The sequence below is a fragment of the Zophobas morio genome, unplaced genomic scaffold, assembly GCF_036711695.1.
Source record: "Zophobas morio isolate AGI-343-1 ecotype UQ-CSIRO unplaced genomic scaffold, CSIRO_AGI_Zmor_V1 ptg000025l, whole genome shotgun sequence".
NCBI classification, from domain to species: domain Eukaryota; kingdom Metazoa; phylum Arthropoda; class Insecta; order Coleoptera; family Tenebrionidae; genus Zophobas; species Zophobas morio.
In genome coordinates, this window is record NW_026972130.1 from 805,672 (window position 1) to 833,599 (window position 27,928).

Here is a 27,928-nt window from a genome sequence, read left to right on the forward strand (position 1 = left end):
AAGTCAAAGAATCAAAATCAGCGACGATTAAATTTCTTGCTATTGCAAAAAATTAACCGCCGAAACCGTAGAGGGTGCGTCCTTGACGTTTCAAAGCGTAGACGACGTCCATGGCGGTGACGGTCTTACGTTTGGCGTGTTCGGTGTAGGTGACGGCGTCACGGATCACGTTCTCGAGGAACACCTTGAGGACGCCTCTGGTTTCTTCGTAGATCAACCCGGAGATACGTTTCACACCGCCGCGACGGGCCAATCTTCTGATGGCCGGTTTCGTTATGCCCTGGATGTTGTCGCGCAGGACTTTGCGATGACGTTTCGCGCCACCTTTTCCCAAGCCTTTGCCTCCTTTTCCTCTACCGGTCATCTTGGAATATCTTCGAAGAAGCTTGCGAGCGACGTGGATTCAGAACGGTGTTCGTAAGGGAACTGCGAAAATTACGAAATTCGGCGTCGTTTTATAACGTTTCCGAGCTACGCCCATTTCTGGTCCCGCTCGACCAATAGACACGCGCAGAGAGCGACTTTGTAGCGGTGAACGTTATATAAGGTTCGCCGCGAGCCCGTCGGCCGTTATTTCCAGTCAACGTGTTCGTAACGTCCGTCTGCTGCGTGTTCGTTCGTCGATCGATTTTAATCTTTCGCTTATTTTTTCGAAATGGCAAGAACAAAACAGACCGCTCGTAAATCTACGGGAGGAAAAGCCCCCAGAAAACAGCTCGCCACTAAGGCCGCGAGAAAAAGCGCACCGGCGACCGGCGGCGTCAAGAAACCCCATCGTTACAGGCCCGGAACCGTCGCTCTCCGAGAGATCCGTCGTTATCAGAAGAGCACCGAACTTTTGATCCGCAAACTGCCCTTCCAACGTCTCGTCAGGGAGATCGCCCAGGACTTCAAGACCGACTTGCGTTTCCAGAGTTCCGCCGTGATGGCTCTCCAGGAAGCTAGCGAAGCTTACCTCGTCGGTCTCTTCGAAGATACCAACTTGTGCGCCATCCACGCCAAACGCGTCACCATCATGCCCAAAGACATCCAGCTGGCGAGACGCATTCGCGGAGAAAGAGCTTAAAAAAAAAAAATCGACCGACCATCAATCACACCGTCATCTCTCAACTGTCAGTTCTCTTTTCGAAAGAGACAAAAAAATCGGTTCTTTTCAGAACCTCAATATTTTTCCTAACGAATAAAAAATTAAGCAACTTTTTCGAGAATCGAATCGTTCGAAAACTTAAATAAAAGATAAAAAATTTAAATTAAGGCATGCAAATTCATTCATTCATTCAAATCAATCTTATCAATCATTTATTTATTTCTTTCTTTCTTTCTTTCTTTCATTCATTATTCGATTTATATGGTCGAGCGAAAATTTTAATTCGTTTGAAAAAAATTTGTGGCCCTGAAAAGGGCCATTTATGCGTGCCCCTTCGTCGATATGTACGATCGGAGCACCGCCGGGAAACAACAACAACGACGTCGTCGTCATCATCTTCTTCGAACGCTCACTTTTTTCTTTTCGGAGAAGCGGCTTTCTTCGCTTTGGCGGAGACGGCCTTGGTGGACTTGGGTTTCGGAGCTTTCGGTTTCTTCGTGGGTCCGGCCTTGTTAGATCTTTTCGCTTTCGAAGGAGATTTCGCCTTCGACGCCGCTCTGGCGGCAGCGGCGGCGGCGGCCTTCTTCTCTGCGGCGGAGGCGCTGGCAGCGGCGGCGGCGGCCTTCTTCGCTTTGGCCACGGAAGCGGTCTTCTTTTCGGCGGCGGCCTTTTTCGCTTTCGGCGCGGTCTTCTTCGAAACCTTAGAAGCCGCCTTCTCGCCGGCGGCGGCGGCGGCGGCTCCGGCGGAAGCGCGTTTTCCCGCGCCTATCGCGGCTTTCTTCGTCCTGCCGGCGCCGGATTTCCTCTTCCTTTCGGCGGCGGAGGCGGCGGCTTTGGCACCGCCGGCGGTCGTGGAGGCCAACTTGAAAGAACCGGAAGCACCTTTGCCTTTCGTCTGGACGAGGGAACCGGAAGCGACGGCGCCTTTCAGGTATTTCTTGATGAACGGAGCAACTTTTTCGGCGTCGACCTTGTAGTTGGCGGCGACGAATTTTTTGATGGCCTGGAGGGACGATCCGCCGCGTTCTTTCAAACCTTTGATGGCGTTGGTCACCATCTCCGAAGTCGGCGGATGGGAAGGTTTGCTCCTGGGATTCTTCGCTTTCTTTTCCTTCTTGGCGTGAGGCGTTCCGGCGGAGGAGGCGGCGGCCGAAGCTGTCACCGCGGCGGAAGCTGTTTGATTTTCTACGTCTGCCATTTTACCGAACAACTGATTGTTTTTGTTATTAAAAAAAGTCGATGGTTATCGGTCGCACGATCGAATTTGAATAGTGGCGAAAACGACGTCTAAGTGTCCCCGACGTAAACCAAGCGGACTGTAAACTAAACGCGCGACTTTGACGGAATTCGCTCGAAATCGGCGGCCTCGCGCTCGACTTTCGGGTGATGACATCGTTCTCTTTTCGCCGTCACCACCGCCTCCTTGTCGTTAGACGGACGAAACACGGCCTCAGACCTTCCTCGACGTTTATTCGAGTATTTTTCGACGAAGCGGGAATCGGCGAATCGGCAGGGCGTCCGTCCGGACGCTCGCTCGAAGAAGACCTTGTCAAAAGTCGAACAACGTACCGAAGGTGGACGTCGACGCTCCGACGTCCGTCGTCGCCGCCACCGTGACGACGCTTCGACGAGGTGAGCCTCCGTCCATGCTTTCCGGTTTTTTACACCCTCGGGGACGATCGGAAGACGTTTTCTCGTCAAAAAACGCCTCCGAAAGAGGCAAGGTACGGTCAAAATCGTCACCGCTTCGAAGCGACTCTTCCGATTTCGACGATCTCCTGGGGCACGGGGGGCTCCTTCGACGTAGATCGTCGAACGAAAACGACGGAACGGACTTTCGGCCGTCCTCCGGTGGCGGTCTCGTCTCTGTACGAGGATGGGAACATTAAAAATTTCCATGTCGAAGCCGCGACGAGATGATTCGGTCTCGTCGTTTCCTCGTACCTCGAAACGACGAGGAAATTCGGATTTTTTTTATTTTTTTCCGTACGAGATCGATCGACGATCGAAATTGCACGTCTGACGAAAATTTCCTTGCGGATTTTTCCAAAAGTTTCTTCGTTTCGAGTGTCGTTTTCGAGCCGGGACCGAGCGCGGAAACCCGCAGCACCGCACCGACGGCGAACGAAAATTCTTTCTTCGATTCACGTACGATACGTTTTCTGTCTTTCCTGTGGCCGCTTTTCATAGTTTTATTTTCTTTTTTTTTTTTCCTTCTTCTTTCGAAGATCTGAAAGACTGTACATTCTATGGAGTTTATTTAATCTATTATTGTTTACAGACGAACGAACTTCGAACTATTTTAACATCTTTCAACTATTATTTTTTAATTCAATTCACTTACACTATTATATTATCAAGGCAAGTGTTTTTCAAAGCATTCGAACCATCGAGATACGGCGAATTTATGACGGCGGTTGTTTGTAAAATATTGCAAATGCTGCTTTTTGGGTTATATTTATATATATGTTGTCCAGGACTTGTTTTTTACGTATATTTACGATTACATTCACACACAGGTGGCCAGGTGGCGGTAGGGGTAATTAATCCGGCGGACGAAGATGGTTTATGGTTTGTTTTTACCTACGTCCGCCGTGATTGTGCCTTATGTGCCTGGTTCGTCTCTTTGTCGGTCTTGTCGTCCTTTCCCTATCCTGTCGGTGGCATTCGTCTGTTAGTTGTACGTGCGTGATGTGCTTGTTTGTTTGTTTGGTATTTTGTGTTGCAGACCGCTGCGCTGTGCTGCGCTCCTCGATCTTCGATGTTCGTTCGTCGGATCTTGGCACTTTTGCTTCGACGTTTCGACTTCTCGGATCCATTTCTACTGATTTTTTACCCTTATCATCAGGCAACGGCCATACCACGTTGATAGCACCGGTTCTCGTCCGATCACCGAAGTTAAGCAACGTCGGGCGCGGTCAGTACTTGGATGGGTGACCGCTTGGGAACACCGCGTGCCGTTGTCTTCTTCTTTTTGTTAAACTTTAGTTTTTAGTAAAAAAACGATGTGTTTATTATAAGTAGTATGTCATAAGTTAAGCTAGTTTTTAATTTAGAATTTAAGTTAGTCGCTAAGATTTTCCACTCGCGTCCTTCGACTCGAAATTTTCAAACACTCCGCTCCCTTCTCCCGCCCGATTTTTTGTTTTTGTTTTGCCCTATTGCGAACACCCCCCTTATTCTTTTTTTTTTTTTTTTTTTTTTTTTTTTTTTTTTTTTTTAAGTCCAAAAAAAAATTTACAAGTCCAGATCAGATCGAGGTGTCGCGTAACGACACTCTACTAGGTTTATAAAATAATGGATATTTATGTCTGCGACGATAAAATAAAATTTAAAGCACGACGAGAACTTATAAACGAACGCCGTACATGGACAACGAGATCAGAATCATTCAGGAAGACTCGAAAAGAAACGAATCGATGATTAAATATCTTTTAATTTGAAATTTATTCACGCTCGATCGTGAAAATGCAAAAAAACGGCCGTTTTGTTAGGAACATGCGTTATTTATCGTACGCGAGTTCCTCGAACAGACGGCCAGTATAGATTTGCATCAGTTTCGTAATTCTAGTATTAAAATAATGATAAAAAACGCGACCGTTTTCTTCTCGATCTTATGATTTCCTGATAAAATCGATCGTAGAGAGCACAGCGCTTCGTTATGAAGAAATAAATAATATAAATTCCTTCTTGCGGCGGGGGGAAAAAAAGAAAGAAAAAAAAAACAAGTACGTTCCCGTGACCTGACTTATTTACATATCGTATAAAAATCGATCGATAAAAATATATCGCTGTTTTTTAACATAGTTTCATTTCGAAAACCTCTAACCGAAATCGATCGTACGTACGTACGACGCGGACGGAATTTAAACATCGCACACCCCGAAACGAAAAGTATCATTTTATTCGTTCATTTAATAATCGAATAATAATAAAGGGGAAAGAAACATTCTCGAGGTTCGTTAATCTCTTATTTGTAAGGAATGCGATTTGTGGTTCTGAAAAGAACCGATTTGTTTGTTGTTGTTGTTGTTTTTTTTTTTTTTCCGGAAAGATGGACGACGGACGACGACAGAAATGATAACAAAATCATTCTACTTGGAGCTGGTGTACTTGGTGACGGCTTTGGTACCTTCGGAGACGGCGTGCTTGGCCAATTCACCGGGCAAGAGGAGACGTACGGCGGTCTGAATCTCCCTGCTGGTGATGGTCGAACGTTTGTTGTAGTGGGCGAGGCGGGAAGCTTCGGCGGCGATACGTTCGAAGATGTCGTTCACGAAACTGTTCATGATGGACATCGCCTTGCTCGAGATACCGGTGTCGGGATGTACTTGTTTCAACACCTTGTAGATGTAGATAGCGTAGCTCTCCTTCCTCCTGCGCTTCTTCTTCTTGTCGCTCTTCGAAATGTTCTTTTGGGCCTTTCCGGCCTTCTTGGCGGCTTTACCGCTAGTCTTGGGTGGCATCTTCGAATATTCGATAAGAGTTTAACAGAACAGAACAGAACGCAACGCTACGCTCGGTTCTCGACGAACGAATAAAAATATCACTTTTTTTTTTTTTTTTTTTTTTTTTTGGTGGAGGGGAAATGTCTACGCAGACCACCGTAATGGTTCTTGGCCTCTTCTGCGGCCTACGGTGGTACTGGGGGAATGGTTACCGCCCTAAAACCCCTCCTTCTTCTGCTCGGGTACCAGGACATTGTCCCTTACACCCACAACGCGCATCCCGGTAGACACAGCGGGGGCTGCGCTACCGAGCTCGGTTGAGCTATTGATTGCCTAGGAGTTGGCCCCCATCGTCGGCTCTTCCTCGCGGTCCTGCGGCCGGTGGAGAGATCTGAAACAGAAACAATGCGCTATGCGCTGGCGTTAGATGTGCAACACCTTGGAGGCGATGCGGTCGGGAATTTGGGAAGGCCGGGAAAGGCCGGTCGGTGGAGACGGCAGGTGGTGTTACTTGCCGATTCGGTCTTCAAGCAGCGCCCTACGGGGCCGCTTGCGACTGGGGGGGGCTTCCTCGTCGAACTCGTAGTCGACGGCTTCTCGCACCAGGGGGTTGGGGTGCTCTTCAGCTTTCCTGAAGGCTCGGAGGGCGACTTCGTGCAGGAACTCCTTCAGCGGCGGGAGGTTGGCCTCTCGGAGCAGTTGGGCGTTTCTGACGAACCATGGGGCTTTGAAAACCTGTCGGAGAATTTTCGTCTGGATGACTTCCAGACGGTGGAACTGGGTTTTGGAGGGTTCATAGCTCCAGGCCACTGAAGCATAGGACATGGTGGGGCGGATGATGGCGCGATACAGCAACAACTTGTTCCTGATCGACACCTTACTGCGCCTTCCGATCAGCGCAGACAACGAACCCTTTATCTTGTTCGTATTGGCCACGATGTAGTCAATATGAGGGATAAAGGACAGCCGTTTGTCGACGATGACACCTAGGTATTTTGCTTGGCTCCGCCAAGGGATGACCCGGTTAAACATCGTGACGTTTCCTTCAGGCCCAGTACGTCTTTTCGAGATAAGAAGCGCAGTGCTCTTTTCTGGATTGACTGTAATGAGCCATCGTTTGCACCACTCCTCCAGCGCATCCACGGCCTCCTGTAAGTAGGAGGTTACGAGGTGCGGCATTTTGGAGCGCGTAAGGATAGCCGTGTCGTCCGCGTAGATCGCAAGGCTAGTTCGGGGGAGTTTGGGTATGTCCGCGGTGAAAACCGCGTACAGGAGCGGGGAAAGCGCCGAGCCCTGGGGGACTCCTGCGCTAATTGGATGCTCCGCAGATAAAGCGTGCCCAATGCGTGCTTTAAACGTGCGGGAATCCAGGAAAGATTGGATGAGCTGCACCATCGCCAACGGCACGCCTGCTTGGTGAAGCTTGTAAACAAGTCCATCATGCCAGACGGTGTCGAAAGCCTTCGCAACGTCGAGGAACACCGCGCCAGTCAATTGTTTCCATTCAATTGATTTTGCGGCGAATTCGACTACTCGGAGGAGTTGTTCGGAGGTTGAGTGTTGGGGGCGAAAACCGAACTGTTCATCGGGGACTACGCCTCGTTCGTTGACGAACTCAGCTAGCCGTTTCCGAATCACACGTTCAGCGATCTTCCCCACGGACGATAGGAGACTGATGGGTCGATGATTTTCCGGGAAAATGTGATTTTTCCCCGGTTTCGGGATGAAAATGACGTGGGCTTCTTTCCACCTAGCTGGAAAAAGACGGAATTTAAACATTGCATTAATTATACCTGCTAGTGCGACGATGGCTTCGTCGGAGAGGTTCTTCAATGCTTTGTTCGGGATGCCATCTGGGCCTGGGGCTTTCCTGGGTTTGAGGAGTCGGATGATTTCGCGGATTTCGTCGGGATGGACTTCGCGGATCTGGTCGTCTTCGTCGGGTTCTGCCATTCGAATTTCTTCGACGGTTTCCTCGACGAGGTCCAGGTGCTCGTCATCTGCATCAGGGTCGATGTTCGTCTGGCATTGGTTCTCCAGACTGTGAGCGAAGGCGGCGGCTTTGTCCTCTTCTGTGAAGACGATGCCGTTGTTCGCGCTGTGGATCGGTGGAAGTGGCCGCTTGTCGCTTCTCAGCGCATTGGCCATTTTCCAGGTCGATCCGTCCACGGTGTTCAGGGATTCTAGTCGTTGTTCCCACTGCTCGTTCCTAAGATTGAGCAGTGCTCGCCGGACTTCCCATTGGAGGCGGTTCGCTGCAGTCCGGTCGTCCTGTTCTCCAGTTCGTCGTGCTGTTCGTCTGGCTCTGTTCTTTTCCCTGATGAGATTCGCGATACGCTGTGGTATCGCGGGCCGTTTGAATGGCCGCACAGGGCGTCGAATTGAGGTCGCGTCGATGGAGGCTCGGATACGATTTTCGTAGTCCAGGGTTGCTCTTTCGACTTGCTCGCTGTCCTGGAAATTCGTTACAAACTCACCAAAGTTGCCCTTGATATGTTCGGCGAATTTCGTCCAGTCCGTGGTCGTGATTATGTTGGCCGCGGGATCGTTGGGTTCGTTCCCGATGCGCATAATCACCGGGAGGTGGTCGGAGTGGAGCTCGTCGACGACGTTGACGTCCACTTCGTGTCGGAGATTCTTGACGAGGGCAATGTCCAAGACATCACCTGGTGCATCTGGTCGGGCTCGGTGGTAGAACGTCGGTTCCTCGGTGGAGATGACGTCTACTTCCGCGGTGTTATGGAGGAAGGTTAGGAGACGCCTTCCGTTCGCGTTGTTCTGGCGGCTGTGCCAGTCCGAATGCTTGGCGTTGAAATCGCCAGCTGCGATGGTGGCCTCTTCGCCTGCGACGAGGTCAGCGATGTCTTCAACCTGGAGCGTGTTGGAGTTGTTGTAACAAGCGATTAGGCGCAGAGGCCCTCTCGCAGTCACAACGGTTACCGCCGTCGCTTCTAGTTGTCGGAGATCGGGGAATAAAAATATCACCCCGCGTGCGACTACTTTTATAACGGACCGTCTACCGACTCAGGCCACGCCCATTCGTCCTAGCCTTCCTATGCGCCGAACTGAACCGACCGCACGGAGGGTATAAAGCCTAAGCCGCGACCGCCGGTCCGATACATAACCGAATAACGCAGCAGTCGATTACGTGTGTCGTCGCCGCTCGTCGCTCGCTCTTCTTGTTTATATTTCGTTTTTCGCAAGAAAATTAAAGAAAATGTCAGGACGTGGAAAGGGAGGAAAAGTCAAGGGAAAGGCGAAGTCCCGTTCGAGCCGTGCCGGTCTTCAGTTCCCCGTCGGCAGGATCCATCGTCTCCTCCGTAAAGGAAACTACGCCGAACGCGTCGGTGCCGGAGCTCCCGTCTACCTCGCCGCCGTCATGGAATATCTGGCCGCCGAAGTTCTCGAGTTGGCAGGAAACGCCGCCAGAGACAACAAGAAGACCAGGATCATTCCCAGACATTTGCAGTTGGCGATCAGGAACGACGAAGAGTTGAACAAGCTCCTTTCCGGAGTGACGATCGCCCAAGGCGGCGTTCTGCCCAACATCCAGGCGGTCCTCTTGCCCAAGAAGACCGAAAAGAAGCCTTAAACTCTTTTCATTTTTTTTAAAGAAACGGACCGGACGGACGACCGCTTTACCGAGAAAAAAAAAGAAAAACAACAACCCACATCATCGGCCCTTCTCAGGGCCACTAATTTTTTTCAAACGATTAAATGCTCGCAAACTTATCTTAATGGAAAACAAACAAAAAAAAATAATAGAAAGAAAGAAAAGTACTTTATATGACACGATATCGTTTTTCGATTCGAAAACGTTAATTTTTTTCTTATTGTTCGTTCATTTTTAAGCTTTCTCTCTGTCACTTCTCGTGAATTTTACTGCAAACGTTTAAAAATACGTGATTTTAATTTAATTTTTTTCCTTTTTCCATTTTATATCGTCATTATTATTTCTTTAAAAAAAACCAACACAACCAACCATTCATTCATTCATTCATTCATTCATTCATTATTTATTCTCGACATATAGTAAGCGAAATTTTTTATTCGTTAGAAAAATTTTGTGGTTCTGAAAAGAACCGTTTTTTTTTTTTTCTCCGATCTCGTTTGTTGTCGTGGCGTATATACGGAAAAGTCAAAGAATCAAAATCAGCGACGATTAAATTTCTTGCTATTGCAAAAAATTAACCGCCGAAACCGTAGAGGGTGCGTCCTTGACGTTTCAAAGCGTAGACGACGTCCATGGCGGTGACGGTCTTACGTTTGGCGTGTTCGGTGTAGGTGACGGCGTCACGGATCACGTTCTCGAGGAACACCTTGAGGACGCCTCTGGTTTCTTCGTAGATCAACCCGGAGATACGTTTCACACCGCCGCGACGGGCCAATCTTCTGATGGCCGGTTTCGTTATGCCCTGGATGTTGTCGCGCAGGACTTTGCGATGACGTTTCGCGCCACCTTTTCCCAAGCCTTTGCCTCCTTTTCCTCTACCGGTCATCTTGGAATATCTTCGAAGAAGCTTGCGAGCGACGTGGATTCAGAACGGTGTTCGTAAGGGAACTGCGAAAATTACGAAATTCGGCGTCGTTTTATAACGTTTCCGAGCTACGCCCATTTCTGGTCCCGCTCGACCAATAGACACGCGCAGAGAGCGACTTTGTAGCGGTGAACGTTATATAAGGTTCGCCGCGAGCCCGTCGGCCGTTATTTCCAGTCAACGTGTTCGTAACGTCCGTCTGCTGCGTGTTCGTTCGTCGATCGATTTTAATCTTTCGCTTATTTTTTCGAAATGGCAAGAACAAAACAGACCGCTCGTAAATCTACGGGAGGAAAAGCCCCCAGAAAACAGCTCGCCACTAAGGCCGCGAGAAAAAGCGCACCGGCGACCGGCGGCGTCAAGAAACCCCATCGTTACAGGCCCGGAACCGTCGCTCTCCGAGAGATCCGTCGTTATCAGAAGAGCACCGAACTTTTGATCCGCAAACTGCCCTTCCAACGTCTCGTCAGGGAGATCGCCCAGGACTTCAAGACCGACTTGCGTTTCCAGAGTTCCGCCGTGATGGCTCTCCAGGAAGCTAGCGAAGCTTACCTCGTCGGTCTCTTCGAAGATACCAACTTGTGCGCCATCCACGCCAAACGCGTCACCATCATGCCCAAAGACATCCAGCTGGCGAGACGCATTCGCGGAGAAAGAGCTTAAAAAAAAAAAATCGACCGACCATCAATCACACCGTCATCTCTCAACTGTCAGTTCTCTTTTCGAAAGAGACAAAAAAATCGGTTCTTTTCAGAACCTCAATATTTTTCCTAACGAATAAAAAATTAAGCAACTTTTTCGAGAATCGAATCGTTCGAAAACTTAAATAAAAGATAAAAAATTTAAATTAAGGCATGCAAATTCATTCATTCATTCAAATCAATCTTATCAATCATTTATTTATTTCTTTCTTTCTTTCTTTCTTTCATTCATTATTCGATTTATATGGTCGAGCGAAAATTTTAATTCGTTTGAAAAAAATTTGTGGCCCTGAAAAGGGCCATTTATGCGTGCCCCTTCGTCGATATGTACGATCGGAGCACCGCCGGGAAACAACAACAACGACGTCGTCGTCATCATCTTCTTCGAACGCTCACTTTTTTCTTTTCGGAGAAGCGGCTTTCTTCGCTTTGGCGGAGACGGCCTTGGTGGACTTGGGTTTCGGAGCTTTCGGTTTCTTCGTGGGTCCGGCCTTGTTAGATCTTTTCGCTTTCGAAGGAGATTTCGCCTTCGACGCCGCTCTGGCGGCAGCGGCGGCGGCGGCCTTCTTCTCTGCGGCGGAGGCGCTGGCAGCGGCGGCGGCGGCCTTCTTCGCTTTGGCCACGGAAGCGGTCTTCTTTTCGGCGGCGGCCTTTTTCGCTTTCGGCGCGGTCTTCTTCGAAACCTTAGAAGCCGCCTTCTCGCCGGCGGCGGCGGCGGCGGCTCCGGCGGAAGCGCGTTTTCCCGCGCCTATCGCGGCTTTCTTCGTCCTGCCGGCGCCGGATTTCCTCTTCCTTTCGGCGGCGGAGGCGGCGGCTTTGGCACCGCCGGCGGTCGTGGAGGCCAACTTGAAAGAACCGGAAGCACCTTTGCCTTTCGTCTGGACGAGGGAACCGGAAGCGACGGCGCCTTTCAGGTATTTCTTGATGAACGGAGCAACTTTTTCGGCGTCGACCTTGTAGTTGGCGGCGACGAATTTTTTGATGGCCTGGAGGGACGATCCGCCGCGTTCTTTCAAACCTTTGATGGCGTTGGTCACCATCTCCGAAGTCGGCGGATGGGAAGGTTTGCTCCTGGGATTCTTCGCTTTCTTTTCCTTCTTGGCGTGAGGCGTTCCGGCGGAGGAGGCGGCGGCCGAAGCTGTCACCGCGGCGGAAGCTGTTTGATTTTCTACGTCTGCCATTTTACCGAACAACTGATTGTTTTTGTTATTAAAAAAAGTCGATGGTTATCGGTCGCACGATCGAATTTGAATAGTGGCGAAAACGACGTCTAAGTGTCCCCGACGTAAACCAAGCGGACTGTAAACTAAACGCGCGACTTTGACGGAATTCGCTCGAAATCGGCGGCCTCGCGCTCGACTTTCGGGTGATGACATCGTTCTCTTTTCGCCGTCACCACCGCCTCCTTGTCGTTAGACGGACGAAACACGGCCTCAGACCTTCCTCGACGTTTATTCGAGTATTTTTCGACGAAGCGGGAATCGGCGAATCGGCAGGGCGTCCGTCCGGACGCTCGCTCGAAGAAGACCTTGTCAAAAGTCGAACAACGTACCGAAGGTGGACGTCGACGCTCCGACGTCCGTCGTCGCCGCCACCGTGACGACGCTTCGACGAGGTGAGCCTCCGTCCATGCTTTCCGGTTTTTTACACCCTCGGGGACGATCGGAAGACGTTTTCTCGTCAAAAAACGCCTCCGAAAGAGGCAAGGTACGGTCAAAATCGTCACCGCTTCGAAGCGACTCTTCCGATTTCGACGATCTCCTGGGGCACGGGGGGCTCCTTCGACGTAGATCGTCGAACGAAAACGACGGAACGGACTTTCGGCCGTCCTCCGGTGGCGGTCTCGTCTCTGTACGAGGATGGGAACATTAAAAATTTCCATGTCGAAGCCGCGACGAGATGATTCGGTCTCGTCGTTTCCTCGTACCTCGAAACGACGAGGAAATTCGGATTTTTTTTATTTTTTTCCGTACGAGATCGATCGACGATCGAAATTGCACGTCTGACGAAAATTTCCTTGCGGATTTTTCCAAAAGTTTCTTCGTTTCGAGTGTCGTTTTCGAGCCGGGACCGAGCGCGGAAACCCGCAGCACCGCACCGACGGCGAACGAAAATTCTTTCTTCGATTCACGTACGATACGTTTTCTGTCTTTCCTGTGGCCGCTTTTCATAGTTTTATTTTCTTTTTTTTTTTTCCTTCTTCTTTCGAAGATCTGAAAGACTGTACATTCTATGGAGTTTATTTAATCTATTATTGTTTACAGACGAACGAACTTCGAACTATTTTAACATCTTTCAACTATTATTTTTTAATTCAATTCACTTACACTATTATATTATCAAGGCAAGTGTTTTTCAAAGCATTCGAACCATCGAGATACGGCGAATTTATGACGGCGGTTGTTTGTAAAATATTGCAAATGCTGCTTTTTGGGTTATATTTATATATATGTTGTCCAGGACTTGTTTTTTACGTATATTTACGATTACATTCACACACAGGTGGCCAGGTGGCGGTAGGGGTAATTAATCCGGCGGACGAAGATGGTTTATGGTTTGTTTTTACCTACGTCCGCCGTGATTGTGCCTTATGTGCCTGGTTCGTCTCTTTGTCGGTCTTGTCGTCCTTTCCCTATCCTGTCGGTGGCATTCGTCTGTTAGTTGTACGTGCGTGATGTGCTTGTTTGTTTGTTTGGTATTTTGTGTTGCAGACCGCTGCGCTGTGCTGCGCTCCTCGATCTTCGATGTTCGTTCGTCGGATCTTGGCACTTTTGCTTCGACGTTTCGACTTCTCGGATCCATTTCTACTGATTTTTTACCCTTATCATCAGGCAACGGCCATACCACGTTGATAGCACCGGTTCTCGTCCGATCACCGAAGTTAAGCAACGTCGGGCGCGGTCAGTACTTGGATGGGTGACCGCTTGGGAACACCGCGTGCCGTTGTCTTCTTCTTTTTGTTAAACTTTAGTTTTTAGTAAAAAAACGATGTGTTTATTATAAGTAGTATGTCATAAGTTAAGCTAGTTTTTAATTTAGAATTTAAGTTAGTCGCTAAGATTTTCCACTCGCGTCCTTCGACTCGAAATTTTCAAACACTCCGCTCCCTTCTCCCGACCGATTTTTTGTTTTTGTTTTGCCCTATCGCGAACACCCCCCTTATTCTTTTTTTTTTTTTTTTTTTTTTTTTTAAGTCCAAAAAAAAATTTACAAGTCCAGATCAGATCGAGGTGTCGCGTAACGACACTCTACTAGGTTTATAAAATAATGGATATTTATGTCTGCGACGATAAAATAAAATTTAAAGCACGACGAGAACTTATAAACGAACGCCGTACATGGACAACGAGATCAGAATCATTCAGGAAGACTCGAAAAGAAACGAATCGATGATTAAATATCTTTTAATTTGAAATTTATTCACGCTCGATCGTGAAAATGCAAAAAAACGGCCGTTTTGTTAGGAACATGCGTTATTTATCGTACGCGAGTTCCTCGAACAGACGGCCAGTATAGATTTGCATCAGTTTCGTAATTCTAGTATTAAAATAATGATAAAAAACGCGACCGTTTTCTTCTCGATCTTATGATTTCCTGATAAAATCGATCGTAGAGAGCACAGCGCTTCGTTATGAAGAAATAAATAATATAAATTCCTTCTTGCGGCGGGGGGAAAAAAAGAAAGAAAAAAAAAACAAGTACGTTCCCGTGACCTGACTTATTTACATATCGTATAAAAATCGATCGATAAAAATATATCGCTGTTTTTTAACATAGTTTCATTTCGAAAACCTCTAACCGAAATCGATCGTACGTACGTACGACGCGGACGGAATTTAAACATCGCACACCCCGAAACGAAAAGTATCATTTTATTCGTTCATTTAATAATCGAATAATAATAAAGGGGAAAGAAACATTCTCGAGGTTCGTTAATCTCTTATTTGTAAGGAATGCGATTTGTGGTTCTGAAAAGAACCGATTTGTTTGTTGTTGTTGTTGTTTTTTTTTTTTTTCCGGAAAGATGGACGACGGACGACGACAGAAATGATAACAAAATCATTCTACTTGGAGCTGGTGTACTTGGTGACGGCTTTGGTACCTTCGGAGACGGCGTGCTTGGCCAATTCACCGGGCAAGAGGAGACGTACGGCGGTCTGAATCTCCCTGCTGGTGATGGTCGAACGTTTGTTGTAGTGGGCGAGGCGGGAAGCTTCGGCGGCGATACGTTCGAAGATGTCGTTCACGAAACTGTTCATGATGGACATCGCCTTGCTCGAGATACCGGTGTCGGGATGTACTTGTTTCAACACCTTGTAGATGTAGATAGCGTAGCTCTCCTTCCTCCTGCGCTTCTTCTTCTTGTCGCTCTTCGAAATGTTCTTTTGGGCCTTTCCGGCCTTCTTGGCGGCTTTACCGCTAGTCTTGGGTGGCATCTTCGAATATTCGATAAGAGTTTAACAGAACAGAACAGAACGCAACGCTACGCTCGGTTCTCGACGAACGAATAAAAATATCACCCCGCGTGCGACTACTTTTATAACGGACCGTCTACCGACTCAGGCCACGCCCATTCGTCCTAGCCTTCCTATGCGCCGAACTGAACCGACCGCACGGAGGGTATAAAGCCTAAGCCGCGACCGCCGGTCCGATACATAACCGAATAACGCAGCAGTCGATTACGTGTGTCGTCGCCGCTCGTCGCTCGCTCTTCTTGTTTATATTTCGTTTTTCGCAAGAAAATTAAAGAAAATGTCAGGACGTGGAAAGGGAGGAAAAGTCAAGGGAAAGGCGAAGTCCCGTTCGAGCCGTGCCGGTCTTCAGTTCCCCGTCGGCAGGATCCATCGTCTCCTCCGTAAAGGAAACTACGCCGAACGCGTCGGTGCCGGAGCTCCCGTCTACCTCGCCGCCGTCATGGAATATCTGGCCGCCGAAGTTCTCGAGTTGGCAGGAAACGCCGCCAGAGACAACAAGAAGACCAGGATCATTCCCAGACATTTGCAGTTGGCGATCAGGAACGACGAAGAGTTGAACAAGCTCCTTTCCGGAGTGACGATCGCCCAAGGCGGCGTTCTGCCCAACATCCAGGCGGTCCTCTTGCCCAAGAAGACCGAAAAGAAGCCTTAAACTCTTTTCATTTTTTTTAAAGAAACGGACCGGACGGACGACCGCTTTACCGAGAAAAAAAAAGAAAAACAACAACCCACATCATCGGCCCTTCTCAGGGCCACTAATTTTTTTCAAACGATTAAATGCTCGCAAACTTATCTTAATGGAAAACAAACAAAAAAAAATAATAGAAAGAAAGAAAAGTACTTTATATGACACGATATCGTTTTTCGATTCGAAAACGTTAATTTTTTTCTTATTGTTCGTTCATTTTTAAGCTTTCTCTCTGTCACTTCTCGTGAATTTTACTGCAAACGTTTAAAAATACGTGATTTTAATTTAATTTTTTTCCTTTTTCCATTTTATATCGTCATTATTATTTCTTTAAAAAAAACCAACACAACCAACCATTCATTCATTCATTCATTCATTCATTCATTATTTATTCTCGACATATAGTAAGCGAAATTTTTTATTCGTTAGAAAAATTTTGTGGTTCTGAAAAGAACCGTTTTTTTTTTTTTCTCCGATCTCGTTTGTTGTCGTGGCGTATATACGGAAAAGTCAAAGAATCAAAATCAGCGACGATTAAATTTCTTGCTATTGCAAAAAATTAACCGCCGAAACCGTAGAGGGTGCGTCCTTGACGTTTCAAAGCGTAGACGACGTCCATGGCGGTGACGGTCTTACGTTTGGCGTGTTCGGTGTAGGTGACGGCGTCACGGATCACGTTCTCGAGGAACACCTTGAGGACGCCTCTGGTTTCTTCGTAGATCAACCCGGAGATACGTTTCACACCGCCGCGACGGGCCAATCTTCTGATGGCCGGTTTCGTTATGCCCTGGATGTTGTCGCGCAGGACTTTGCGATGACGTTTCGCGCCACCTTTTCCCAAGCCTTTGCCTCCTTTTCCTCTACCGGTCATCTTGGAATATCTTCGAAGAAGCTTGCGAGCGACGTGGATTCAGAACGGTGTTCGTAAGGGAACTGCGAAAATTACGAAATTCGGCGTCGTTTTATAACGTTTCCGAGCTACGCCCATTTCTGGTCCCGCTCGACCAATAGACACGCGCAGAGAGCGACTTTGTAGCGGTGAACGTTATATAAGGTTCGCCGCGAGCCCGTCGGCCCCCGATCGCCGCATCGACGCGACAACATGAGTGTCGCACCCCGCCAGACGCGCTCGCAGAGCATCCCCAGCTCTTCAAAGAATCCACCAGGACGCCGCACCGAAGCCAAACCACCACCGAAGACAGGCTCCACCGACCAGCAGTCCAAACTCAAACCAATTGGTGAGTCCAAAACAGTTACTATGCATGCTTCACCCGCTTCATCAAACTCCTCCACTTCCAGTAGAACAAACACTACTGTGACCCACACAAAACCCTCGTCATCCTCCGCCTCCTCACAACACCGAACCTTCAAATTTCATATCAAAAACATACCCCAACCGATAGCGAACCAAAAAACCTTTTACACCACCCTTGTCACCCACCTTCAAGTAAAAAATATTGAAGTCCTAAAAGTCAATTTCAATCGGACAGCTCTCCTCATTGTCTCTGAACCCCTCCCAGATGACTTCTCCAAGAAATTAAAAACCGTAACCAACTCTCCCGACATAGAAATCGGCCCCATAAACCCCCCCAAAATGCCCCACATGAATCCAACCAAAAAACCCACCCTATTCTCAGTCGTCATTAAATCCGTCGACTCCGACATCTCCGAAAATGACATCCGTGAGGAACTCGAAAACCTCAATCTAAATTTCCACCAAATCTGGAGAATTAAATCCAAAAAAACGGACAAATTCACTTCCTTAATCCGAGTCACCTCCCCGAACATGTCTACTATAGACGTGCTTCTAACCCGCGGCATAACCCTCTTCGGCCGCCGCCACACCTGCGAAACCTCGCATGCATCGCCCCCAACTCCGATTCAATGCACCAGATGCTTTCAACGAGGCCACGAATCGTCAAACTGCCCTAACCGCCCCATTTGCCCCACTTGCCCCAACCAACACGCCCCCAACAAATGCCCCCAAGCCGATCCAAAATGCCCCTTCTGCCAAGGCAACCACCCGGCATGGTCCCGAAAATGCCCCAAATACCACGAGTTCGCCATCTCTGACGACACTCCAACCCTCCCCGTTCTAATAATAGACCCTCCAGAAGAATTCGCCGACCCAACTGACCCCACCGACGAACCAACCCCCATCGACTCCAGCATCGTCCACCCCAGGCAGCTCATAGCTTTCCTGACCAAAACCCTAATGGATCTCCTCCCCCACAACCGTCAAGTAGTAAAAACCACCATCGAAAAAACCTCCGTAGCCATCTTCAGGCTACATACCCGCATAAATCCCTCCGGTGAGCGTCTTCACTTCACGTTCGACGAATAGCCCCCCCACATCAACGAACCCCCGGCGGCGTGCTGGTACTCCCAGCCAGCGCGCCGCCACAACCTCCCCCCCCGGCCCCGTGCCCCACCCTGTGCAGACAACCACTAACCCCTCCCCATTTGTCAACATATCCGCCGTCAACATCGACGGGATAAATCGAAAACTCCACTCACTCAAACACTTCATCGAAACCGACAATATCCAAGTCCTAGCCCTGTCGGAAACCAAAACTCCACGTGAAATCAAAATCAATAGTTTCACAACCTATCACCGCCCGTCTGTAATCAAAAACGCTCGAGGCACAGCTCTACTAATCGCATCCAAAATTCCGTCAACACCCCATGTTCTACCGAATGATCTCGCAAACCTCGAAGCGACAGCTGCAAACATCTTAATCCAGAACCTTTCAATAACAGTAATATCCTACTATAACCCTCCCAACGAAAACGTGTCAATTCCCCTGCTTCAATACGCTTCCCAACTTCCAAACGCCATCCTACTTGGTGACTTCAACGCAAGGCACAAAGACTTCGGCGACCACAACTCCAACAGAAACGGCATCACATTAGTCAACAACCTTCTCAACTTCCCTATCTACCGACTAGAAAACCGCCAACCCACTTTTATTAATCATCGAGGCTCATCAATTATCGACCACATTCTCATCACCGAGTCATTAATTCCCCTAACAAACCCCACCTGCACAATAGGCACGACGGTCACCTCCGCCCACCAAACTCTAACTACCCAAATTCTCTTACCCGCTCCACCTCCGCCCCCGACCTATGTACCTATTTTCGACTATAAACACGCCGACTGGCAAAAATTCAAAAAACACATAACCGAAAACCTCCCACAAATCAACCCAACCCGCGACCCGGAAATTATCGATAACCAGATCAACTTACTAACCGACACAATCACACAAGCAAAAAACACCTCAATACAAATTAAACACATCCCAAAACACAAACGCCCGCTCCCTCAGAGAATCTTAAACCAAATCAAAATAAAACGCAAACTTTTCCGGACCTTTGTCAGAACTCGCGACCCATTCTTAAAAACACACCTCAACCGACTTAACGCACAAATCAGACGCGACATAAACCAGTTTCGCGAAGAACAATGGTCAAGTACGTGCGAAAAACTTGACTACAGGAACGGGAAACAATTCTGGAACGCATTTAAAACTTTAACCGGACAAAAAACACAAAAAACACACTACCTCATACACAACGGTACATTCCTAACATCCCTCCAAGACCAAGCAAACCTCTTCGCGGAAACACTCCAGGAAATCCACTCAATCCCACGAAACCCCAACTTCAACCAAAACTTTTTCGAAAAAATCTCCCAAGAAGTGCAAGACTTCCGCGAAACCATCTTCCCGCCCCACCCTGACAACGATCTAACAAACGCAACATCCACAGACGAAGTCCTAGCCCTCATCAAACGTCTGAAAAATTCAAAAGCCCCAGGCCCCGACGAAATAAAACCAATCCTACTAAAAAACCTCCCCGAACCCGCACTTCAGGCCCTCACAACAATACTCAACAACTGCTTATCTTCCTCATACTTTCCAAAAGCATGGAAATCAGCTTACACCATCATGATCCCGAAACCTGCGAAAGACCAACATGACCCCACATCTTATCGCCCAATCTCCCTACTAAACATCATGGGCAAACTTCTGGAAAAAATCCTAACCTCTCGTCTGGCCCCATTTCTGGAAACACATAACCTTCTCCCCAACCAACAATTTGGATTCAGACCCCAACGCTCCACCATCAACCCCCTCCTGGAACTTCAAACAGACACTACAAGACACACGAACCTTAAAGAGTGCACGGCCGCAGTCTTCTTGGACATCGAACGGGCATTCGATAAGGTTTGGCACGACGGACTAATACATAAACTGATCACCCTAAAACTAAACCCTGCTTTCATCCAACTCATGGACTCATTCCTATCCAACAGAACCTGCAAAGTCAAAATTGACAACACTAAATCCGCAATAGTTAACATCGACGCCGGAGTCCCCCAAGGCTCCGTGCTTTCACCCTTATTGTACTTGATTTACTGCAGAGACTTTCCCTTTTCAGACACCACGAGGACCAAAACCAGGATGTTTGCGGACGACACTGCCTTCTGGACCTCACACTGTTCCCCCGACCGAGCCACCTCCATCATCCAAGGACTCCTCCACCGATTCGAAGGATGGGCTAACAACTGGAGAATCTCCCCCAACCCTAAAAAATCCCAATCTATCCTAATATCCTACCCGCATGCCAATTCCAAACAATTCGCTTTCTCCCGCAACACACTAACGCTCCACAACCAACCCATTCCTAAATCAAAATCTATCAAATACCTCGGTATCACCTTCTCCCACACTTGCTCCCTGCTTACAGATCTCGAACTTACCCTCAAAAAAATCCGTAACCGCGCCAACCTCCTTTATTTAATCCGCGGCCGCATTCGTGGCTGCAGCCCTAAAACCCTTCTACATACCTACAACACATTCATACGCCCAGTAATAGAATACCGAGCCCCCCTTTACGCTTCCCTTTCCCATAGAGCCCTCAATAGTATCTCTGCATGCGAACGTAAAATCCTCCGTAAAATCTTCAGACTCGACTTCAAATACCCTTCTCTGCAAGTCCACTCTATAGCTAACACCATTCCCATCGCTTCCAGACTAACCGATCTTCAGAAAAAATATACCCTACGCACGCTTAACTCCACCAACACTATAGCCATCCAAACGCTTCACACCTCGCATAAATACCCGACCGCTGACAACCGCCTCCTAAACCGCCTCCCCAAAAGACCAAAAAATAAACTCAAACACCCCCCCACCGCCCTACTAACAAAACTCTACCCCGACCTCCCTGCAGCCCTCCAGTCCATCGTCGAAGAGACCCCCTTCGCTCTAAGATGACACCCTCCTCCCCCCCAGGACCCGACGACACGACGACCGACACTCCCGAACCCTCCACCCCCCCCTCCACATATGTAAATAGTAATCTGTAAATACTTTAAATTTTATATTCTATATTTTTAAGTTCAATAAATTTTCTCCTTACTAGTATAACATAGCCTTAGAAATGAAATGTAATATCTTAAGAACTTCCTGTAAACCTGTAAGCTGAAAAGGCCCTAAGCCTCAGCAGCACCACAAAATTTGTAAACTAGAATAAGAACCGCCATGTAAAACCAAATTTTAATAAATGTATTTGAACTTGCCCGTCGGCCGTTATTTCCAGTCAACGTGTTCGTAACGTCCGTCTGCTGCGTGTTCGTTCGTCGATCGATTTTAATCTTTCGCTTATTTTTTCGAAATGGCAAGAACAAAACAGACCGCTCGTAAATCTACGGGAGGAAAAGCCCCCAGAAAACAGCTCGCCACTAAGGCCGCGAGAAAAAGCGCACCGGCGACCGGCGGCGTCAAGAAACCCCATCGTTACAGGCCCGGAACCGTCGCTCTCCGAGAGATCCGTCGTTATCAGAAGAGCACCGAACTTTTGATCCGCAAACTGCCCTTCCAACGTCTCGTCAGGGAGATCGCCCAGGACTTCAAGACCGACTTGCGTTTCCAGAGTTCCGCCGTGATGGCTCTCCAGGAAGCTAGCGAAGCTTACCTCGTCGGTCTCTTCGAAGATACCAACTTGTGCGCCATCCACGCCAAACGCGTCACCATCATGCCCAAAGACATCCAGCTGGCGAGACGCATTCGCGGAGAAAGAGCTTAAAAAAAAAAAATCGACCGACCATCAATCACACCGTCATCTCTCAACTGTCAGTTCTCTTTTCGAAAGAGACAAAAAAATCGGTTCTTTTCAGAACCTCAATATTTTTCCTAACGAATAAAAAATTAAGCAACTTTTTCGAGAATCGAATCGTTCGAAAACTTAAATAAAAGATAAAAAATTTAAATTAAGGCATGCAAATTCATTCATTCATTCAAATCAATCTTATCAATCATTTATTTATTTCTTTCTTTCTTTCTTTCTTTCATTCATTATTCGATTTATATGGTCGAGCGAAAATTTTAATTCGTTTGAAAAAAATTTGTGGCCCTGAAAAGGGCCATTTATGCGTGCCCCTTCGTCGATATGTACGATCGGAGCACCGCCGGGAAACAACAACAACGACGTCGTCGTCATCATCTTCTTCGAACGCTCACTTTTTTCTTTTCGGAGAAGCGGCTTTCTTCGCTTTGGCGGAGACGGCCTTGGTGGACTTGGGTTTCGGAGCTTTCGGTTTCTTCGTGGGTCCGGCCTTGTTAGATCTTTTCGCTTTCGAAGGAGATTTCGCCTTCGACGCCGCTCTGGCGGCAGCGGCGGCGGCGGCCTTCTTCTCTGCGGCGGAGGCGCTGGCAGCGGCGGCGGCGGCCTTCTTCGCTTTGGCCACGGAAGCGGTCTTCTTTTCGGCGGCGGCCTTTTTCGCTTTCGGCGCGGTCTTCTTCGAAACCTTAGAAGCCGCCTTCTCGCCGGCGGCGGCGGCGGCGGCTCCGGCGGAAGCGCGTTTTCCCGCGCCTATCGCGGCTTTCTTCGTCCTGCCGGCGCCGGATTTCCTCTTCCTTTCGGCGGCGGAGGCGGCGGCTTTGGCACCGCCGGCGGTCGTGGAGGCCAACTTGAAAGAACCGGAAGCACCTTTGCCTTTCGTCTGGACGAGGGAACCGGAAGCGACGGCGCCTTTCAGGTATTTCTTGATGAACGGAGCAACTTTTTCGGCGTCGACCTTGTAGTTGGCGGCGACGAATTTTTTGATGGCCTGGAGGGACGATCCGCCGCGTTCTTTCAAACCTTTGATGGCGTTGGTCACCATCTCCGAAGTCGGCGGATGGGAAGGTTTGCTCCTGGGATTCTTCGCTTTCTTTTCCTTCTTGGCGTGAGGCGTTCCGGCGGAGGAGGCGGCGGCCGAAGCTGTCACCGCGGCGGAAGCTGTTTGATTTTCTACGTCTGCCATTTTACCGAACAACTGATTGTTTTTGTTATTAAAAAAAGTCGATGGTTATCGGTCGCACGATCGAATTTGAATAGTGGCGAAAACGACGTCTAAGTGTCCCCGACGTAAACCAAGCGGACTGTAAACTAAACGCGCGACTTTGACGGAATTCGCTCGAAATCGGCGGCCTCGCGCTCGACTTTCGGGTGATGACATCGTTCTCTTTTCGCCGTCACCACCGCCTCCTTGTCGTTAGACGGACGAAACACGGCCTCAGACCTTCCTCGACGTTTATTCGAGTATTTTTCGACGAAGCGGGAATCGGCGAATCGGCAGGGCGTCCGTCCGGACGCTCGCTCGAAGAAGACCTTGTCAAAAGTCGAACAACGTACCGAAGGTGGACGTCGACGCTCCGACGTCCGTCGTCGCCGCCACCGTGACGACGCTTCGACGAGGTGAGCCTCCGTCCATGCTTTCCGGTTTTTTACACCCTCGGGGACGATCGGAAGACGTTTTCTCGTCAAAAAACGCCTCCGAAAGAGGCAAGGTACGGTCAAAATCGTCACCGCTTCGAAGCGACTCTTCCGATTTCGACGATCTCCTGGGGCACGGGGGGCTCCTTCGACGTAGATCGTCGAACGAAAACGACGGAACGGACTTTCGGCCGTCCTCCGGTGGCGGTCTCGTCTCTGTACGAGGATGGGAACATTAAAAATTTCCATGTCGAAGCCGCGACGAGATGATTCGGTCTCGTCGTTTCCTCGTACCTCGAAACGACGAGGAAATTCGGATTTTTTTTATTTTTTTCCGTACGAGATCGATCGACGATCGAAATTGCACGTCTGACGAAAATTTCCTTGCGGATTTTTCCAAAAGTTTCTTCGTTTCGAGTGTCGTTTTCGAGCCGGGACCGAGCGCGGAAACCCGCAGCACCGCACCGACGGCGAACGAAAATTCTTTCTTCGATTCACGTACGATACGTTTTCTGTCTTTCCTGTGGCCGCTTTTCATAGTTTTATTTTCTTTTTTTTTTTTCCTTCTTCTTTCGAAGATCTGAAAGACTGTACATTCTATGGAGTTTATTTAATCTATTATTGTTTACAGACGAACGAACTTCGAACTATTTTAACATCTTTCAACTATTATTTTTTAATTCAATTCACTTACACTATTATATTATCAAGGCAAGTGTTTTTCAAAGCATTCGAACCATCGAGATACGGCGAATTTATGACGGCGGTTGTTTGTAAAATATTGCAAATGCTGCTTTTTGGGTTATATTTATATATATGTTGTCCAGGACTTGTTTTTTACGTATATTTACGATTACATTCACACACAGGTGGCCAGGTGGCGGTAGGGGTAATTAATCCGGCGGACGAAGATGGTTTATGGTTTGTTTTTACCTACGTCCGCCGTGATTGTGCCTTATGTGCCTGGTTCGTCTCTTTGTCGGTCTTGTCGTCCTTTCCCTATCCTGTCGGTGGCATTCGTCTGTTAGTTGTACGTGCGTGATGTGCTTGTTTGTTTGTTTGGTATTTTGTGTTGCAGACCGCTGCGCTGTGCTGCGCTCCTCGATCTTCGATGTTCGTTCGTCGGATCTTGGCACTTTTGCTTCGACGTTTCGACTTCTCGGATCCATTTCTACTGATTTTTTACCCTTATCATCAGGCAACGGCCATACCACGTTGATAGCACCGGTTCTCGTCCGATCACCGAAGTTAAGCAACGTCGGGCGCGGTCAGTACTTGGATGGGTGACCGCTTGGGAACACCGCGTGCCGTTGTCTTCTTCTTTTTGTTAAACTTTAGTTTTTAGTAAAAAAACGATGTGTTTATTATAAGTAGTATGTCATAAGTTAAGCTAGTTTTTAATTTAGAATTTAAGTTAGTCGCTAAGATTTTCCACTCGCGTCCTTCGACTCGAAATTTTCAAACACTCCGCTCCCTTCTCCCGACCGATTTTTTGTTTTTGTTTTGCCCTATCGCGAACACCCCCCTTATTCTTTTTTTTTTTTTTTTTTTTTTTTTTAAGTCCAAAAAAAAATTTACAAGTCCAGATCAGATCGAGGTGTCGCGTAACGACACTCTACTAGGTTTATAAAATAATGGATATTTATGTCTGCGACGATAAAATAAAATTTAAAGCACGACGAGAACTTATAAACGAACGCCGTACATGGACAACGAGATCAGAATCATTCAGGAAGACTCGAAAAGAAACGAATCGATGATTAAATATCTTTTAATTTGAAATTTATTCACGCTCGATCGTGAAAATGCAAAAAAACGGCCGTTTTGTTAGGAACATGCGTTATTTATCGTACGCGAGTTCCTCGAACAGACGGCCAGTATAGATTTGCATCAGTTTCGTAATTCTAGTATTAAAATAATGATAAAAAACGCGACCGTTTTCTTCTCGATCTTATGATTTCCTGATAAAATCGATCGTAGAGAGCACAGCGCTTCGTTATGAAGAAATAAATAATATAAATTCCTTCTTGCGGCGGGGGGAAAAAAAGAAAGAAAAAAAAAACAAGTACGTTCCCGTGACCTGACTTATTTACATATCGTATAAAAATCGATCGATAAAAATATATCGCTGTTTTTTAACATAGTTTCATTTCGAAAACCTCTAACCGAAATCGATCGTACGTACGTACGACGCGGACGGAATTTAAACATCGCACACCCCGAAACGAAAAGTATCATTTTATTCGTTCATTTAATAATCGAATAATAATAAAGGGGAAAGAAACATTCTCGAGGTTCGTTAATCTCTTATTTGTAAGGAATGCGATTTGTGGTTCTGAAAAGAACCGATTTGTTTGTTGTTGTTGTTGTTTTTTTTTTTTTTCCGGAAAGATGGACGACGGACGACGACAGAAATGATAACAAAATCATTCTACTTGGAGCTGGTGTACTTGGTGACGGCTTTGGTACCTTCGGAGACGGCGTGCTTGGCCAATTCACCGGGCAAGAGGAGACGTACGGCGGTCTGAATCTCCCTGCTGGTGATGGTCGAACGTTTGTTGTAGTGGGCGAGGCGGGAAGCTTCGGCGGCGATACGTTCGAAGATGTCGTTCACGAAACTGTTCATGATGGACATCGCCTTGCTCGAGATACCGGTGTCGGGATGTACTTGTTTCAACACCTTGTAGATGTAGATAGCGTAGCTCTCCTTCCTCCTGCGCTTCTTCTTCTTGTCGCTCTTCGAAATGTTCTTTTGGGCCTTTCCGGCCTTCTTGGCGGCTTTACCGCTAGTCTTGGGTGGCATCTTCGAATATTCGATAAGAGTTTAACAGAACAGAACAGAACGCAACGCTACGCTCGGTTCAAGTTCAAGTTCAAGTTCAAATACATTTTATTAAATTATAGGGTTTTTTACAATTTGATACTTAAAACTAACAGAGGTTGTATGGGGTGCAGCTGAGGCTTAGGGCCTTTTCAGCACAAGGTTTACATAGATTTCTTAAGATATTACATGTCATTTTCTAGAACTAAGGATAATTACAAAAGTATAAAACGTATTTGACTTATTCTAGAGCTATATACAAATTTACAAAGTGGAGGTGTGGGGGAGGTTAAGGGTAAGGTGTGGGGTTTATCGAAGGGGAAGAGGGGTTTCTTCTACAATGGACTGGAGGGCTTCGGGTATGTTGGGGTAGAGGCTGGTTAATAGGGCTGTTGGGGGGTGTTTAAATTTGGTTTTGGGTTTTTTGGGGATGCGGTTCAGAAGGCGGTTGTCGACAGTTGGGTATTTGTGGGAGGTGTGAAGAGTTTGGATAGCTATTGGGTTAGTGGAGTTAAGTGTGCGGTTAATGTATTTTTGTTGGAGTTCGGTTAGTCTGGAAGTGATAGGGGGAGTTTTTGCCAGGGAGTGAACATGCATGGATGGGTAATTGGGGTCTAGTTTGAGGATTCTGCGGAGGATTTTGCGTTCGCATGCGGAGATTTTGTTGAGAGAGCGTTGTGACAGAGAAGCGTATAGAGGGGCTCGGTATTCTATGATAGGGCGGATGAAGGATTTGTAGGTAAACAGGAGGGTTTTTGGGTTGCAGCCGCGGATGCGTCCGCGGATAAGGGAAAGGAGATTGGCGCGGTTCCGGACTTTTTTGAGAGTTAGTTCTAGGTCTGCGAGGAGGGAGCATGTGCGGGAAAAGGTAATACCGAGATATTTGATAGATTTGGATTTGGGGATAGGTTGGTTATGGAGGGTTAGTTTGGTTAGAGAGAAGTCAAGTTGTTTGGTGTTTGCACGCGGGTAGGAGATTAGGATAGATTGGGATTTTTTGGGGTTGGGGGAAATTCTCCAGTTATTGGCCCATTTCTCGAAGCGGTGTAGGAGTCCTTGGATGGTGGCGCTGGCATGGATGGGGGAGCGGTGTGAGGTCCAGAAGGCGGTGTCGTCCGCGAACATCCTGCTCTTGGTCCTTGTGGTGTCTGAAAAGGGAAAATCGCTGCAGTAAATCAAGTACATGATGGGTGAGAGCACGGAGCCTTGGGGAACTCCGGCTTCTATGTTAACTTGCGTGGAAGTGGTGTTGAGGATTTTTACTTTGCAGGATCTGTTGGATAGGAATGAGTCGATTAGTTGGATGAAGGCGGGGTTTAGTTGGAGGGATATCAGCTTGTGGATTAAGCCGTCGTGCCAGACCTTGTCAAAGGCACGTTCAATGTCTAGGAAGACTGCGGCTG

The 27,928-nt window shown here is 47.9% G+C and overlaps 14 protein-coding genes and 3 non-coding genes across 17 annotated transcripts; 8 read left to right on the forward strand and 9 right to left on the reverse strand.

Moving 5' to 3' along the window:
• Positions 1 to 52: 52 nt before the first annotated feature.
• Positions 53 to 364, reverse strand: LOC135135937 (histone H4). Its single transcript, XM_064065058.1, has one exon. The coding sequence runs from the start codon at positions 362 to 364 to the stop codon at positions 53 to 55; it is 312 nt and encodes a 103-aa protein (XP_063921128.1).
• A 291-nt stretch (positions 365 to 655) lies between these two features.
• On the forward strand, positions 656 to 1,066 carry LOC135135817 (histone H3). The gene has a single exon (XM_064064938.1). It carries the CDS (start codon positions 656 to 658, stop codon positions 1,064 to 1,066), a length of 411 nt encoding a protein of 136 aa, XP_063921008.1.
• A 430-nt stretch (positions 1,067 to 1,496) lies between these two features.
• On the reverse strand, positions 1,497 to 2,285 carry LOC135135818 (late histone H1-like). Its single transcript, XM_064064939.1, has one exon. The coding sequence runs from the start codon at positions 2,283 to 2,285 to the stop codon at positions 1,497 to 1,499; it is 789 nt and encodes a 262-aa protein (XP_063921009.1).
• Positions 2,286 to 3,934: 1,649 nt separating this feature from the next.
• On the forward strand, positions 3,935 to 4,053 carry LOC135135962 (5S ribosomal RNA). Its single transcript, XR_010281648.1, has one exon. It is a non-coding gene; the product is annotated as a 5S ribosomal RNA (ribosomal RNA).
• Positions 4,054 to 5,181: 1,128 nt separating this feature from the next.
• LOC135135819 (histone H2B) lies at positions 5,182 to 5,553 on the reverse strand. Its single transcript, XM_064064940.1, has one exon. It carries the CDS (start codon positions 5,551 to 5,553, stop codon positions 5,182 to 5,184), a length of 372 nt encoding a protein of 123 aa, XP_063921010.1.
• Positions 5,554 to 8,752: 3,199 nt separating this feature from the next.
• Positions 8,753 to 9,127, forward strand: LOC135135820 (histone H2A). The gene has a single exon (XM_064064941.1). The coding sequence runs from the start codon at positions 8,753 to 8,755 to the stop codon at positions 9,125 to 9,127; it is 375 nt and encodes a 124-aa protein (XP_063921011.1).
• A 595-nt stretch (positions 9,128 to 9,722) lies between these two features.
• Positions 9,723 to 10,034, reverse strand: LOC135135938 (histone H4). Its single transcript, XM_064065059.1, has one exon. The coding sequence runs from the start codon at positions 10,032 to 10,034 to the stop codon at positions 9,723 to 9,725; it is 312 nt and encodes a 103-aa protein (XP_063921129.1).
• A 291-nt stretch (positions 10,035 to 10,325) lies between these two features.
• On the forward strand, positions 10,326 to 10,736 carry LOC135135822 (histone H3). The gene has a single exon (XM_064064942.1). It carries the CDS (start codon positions 10,326 to 10,328, stop codon positions 10,734 to 10,736), a length of 411 nt encoding a protein of 136 aa, XP_063921012.1.
• A 430-nt stretch (positions 10,737 to 11,166) lies between these two features.
• LOC135135823 (late histone H1-like) lies at positions 11,167 to 11,955 on the reverse strand. Its single transcript, XM_064064943.1, has one exon. The coding sequence runs from the start codon at positions 11,953 to 11,955 to the stop codon at positions 11,167 to 11,169; it is 789 nt and encodes a 262-aa protein (XP_063921013.1).
• Positions 11,956 to 13,604: 1,649 nt separating this feature from the next.
• Positions 13,605 to 13,723, forward strand: LOC135135964 (5S ribosomal RNA). The gene has a single exon (XR_010281649.1). It is a non-coding gene; the product is annotated as a 5S ribosomal RNA (ribosomal RNA).
• Positions 13,724 to 14,838: 1,115 nt separating this feature from the next.
• LOC135135824 (histone H2B) lies at positions 14,839 to 15,210 on the reverse strand. Its single transcript, XM_064064944.1, has one exon. The coding sequence runs from the start codon at positions 15,208 to 15,210 to the stop codon at positions 14,839 to 14,841; it is 372 nt and encodes a 123-aa protein (XP_063921014.1).
• Positions 15,211 to 15,526: 316 nt separating this feature from the next.
• On the forward strand, positions 15,527 to 15,901 carry LOC135135825 (histone H2A). The gene has a single exon (XM_064064946.1). It carries the CDS (start codon positions 15,527 to 15,529, stop codon positions 15,899 to 15,901), a length of 375 nt encoding a protein of 124 aa, XP_063921016.1.
• Positions 15,902 to 16,496: 595 nt separating this feature from the next.
• LOC135135879 (histone H4) lies at positions 16,497 to 16,808 on the reverse strand. Its single transcript, XM_064064999.1, has one exon. It carries the CDS (start codon positions 16,806 to 16,808, stop codon positions 16,497 to 16,499), a length of 312 nt encoding a protein of 103 aa, XP_063921069.1.
• Positions 16,809 to 21,622: 4,814 nt separating this feature from the next.
• LOC135135826 (histone H3) lies at positions 21,623 to 22,033 on the forward strand. The gene has a single exon (XM_064064947.1). It carries the CDS (start codon positions 21,623 to 21,625, stop codon positions 22,031 to 22,033), a length of 411 nt encoding a protein of 136 aa, XP_063921017.1.
• A 430-nt stretch (positions 22,034 to 22,463) lies between these two features.
• Positions 22,464 to 23,252, reverse strand: LOC135135827 (late histone H1-like). The gene has a single exon (XM_064064948.1). The coding sequence runs from the start codon at positions 23,250 to 23,252 to the stop codon at positions 22,464 to 22,466; it is 789 nt and encodes a 262-aa protein (XP_063921018.1).
• A 1,649-nt stretch (positions 23,253 to 24,901) lies between these two features.
• LOC135135965 (5S ribosomal RNA) lies at positions 24,902 to 25,020 on the forward strand. Its single transcript, XR_010281650.1, has one exon. It is a non-coding gene; the product is annotated as a 5S ribosomal RNA (ribosomal RNA).
• Positions 25,021 to 26,135: 1,115 nt separating this feature from the next.
• Positions 26,136 to 26,507, reverse strand: LOC135135828 (histone H2B). The gene has a single exon (XM_064064949.1). The coding sequence runs from the start codon at positions 26,505 to 26,507 to the stop codon at positions 26,136 to 26,138; it is 372 nt and encodes a 123-aa protein (XP_063921019.1).
• Between the last annotated feature and the right edge of the window lie 1,421 nt (positions 26,508 to 27,928).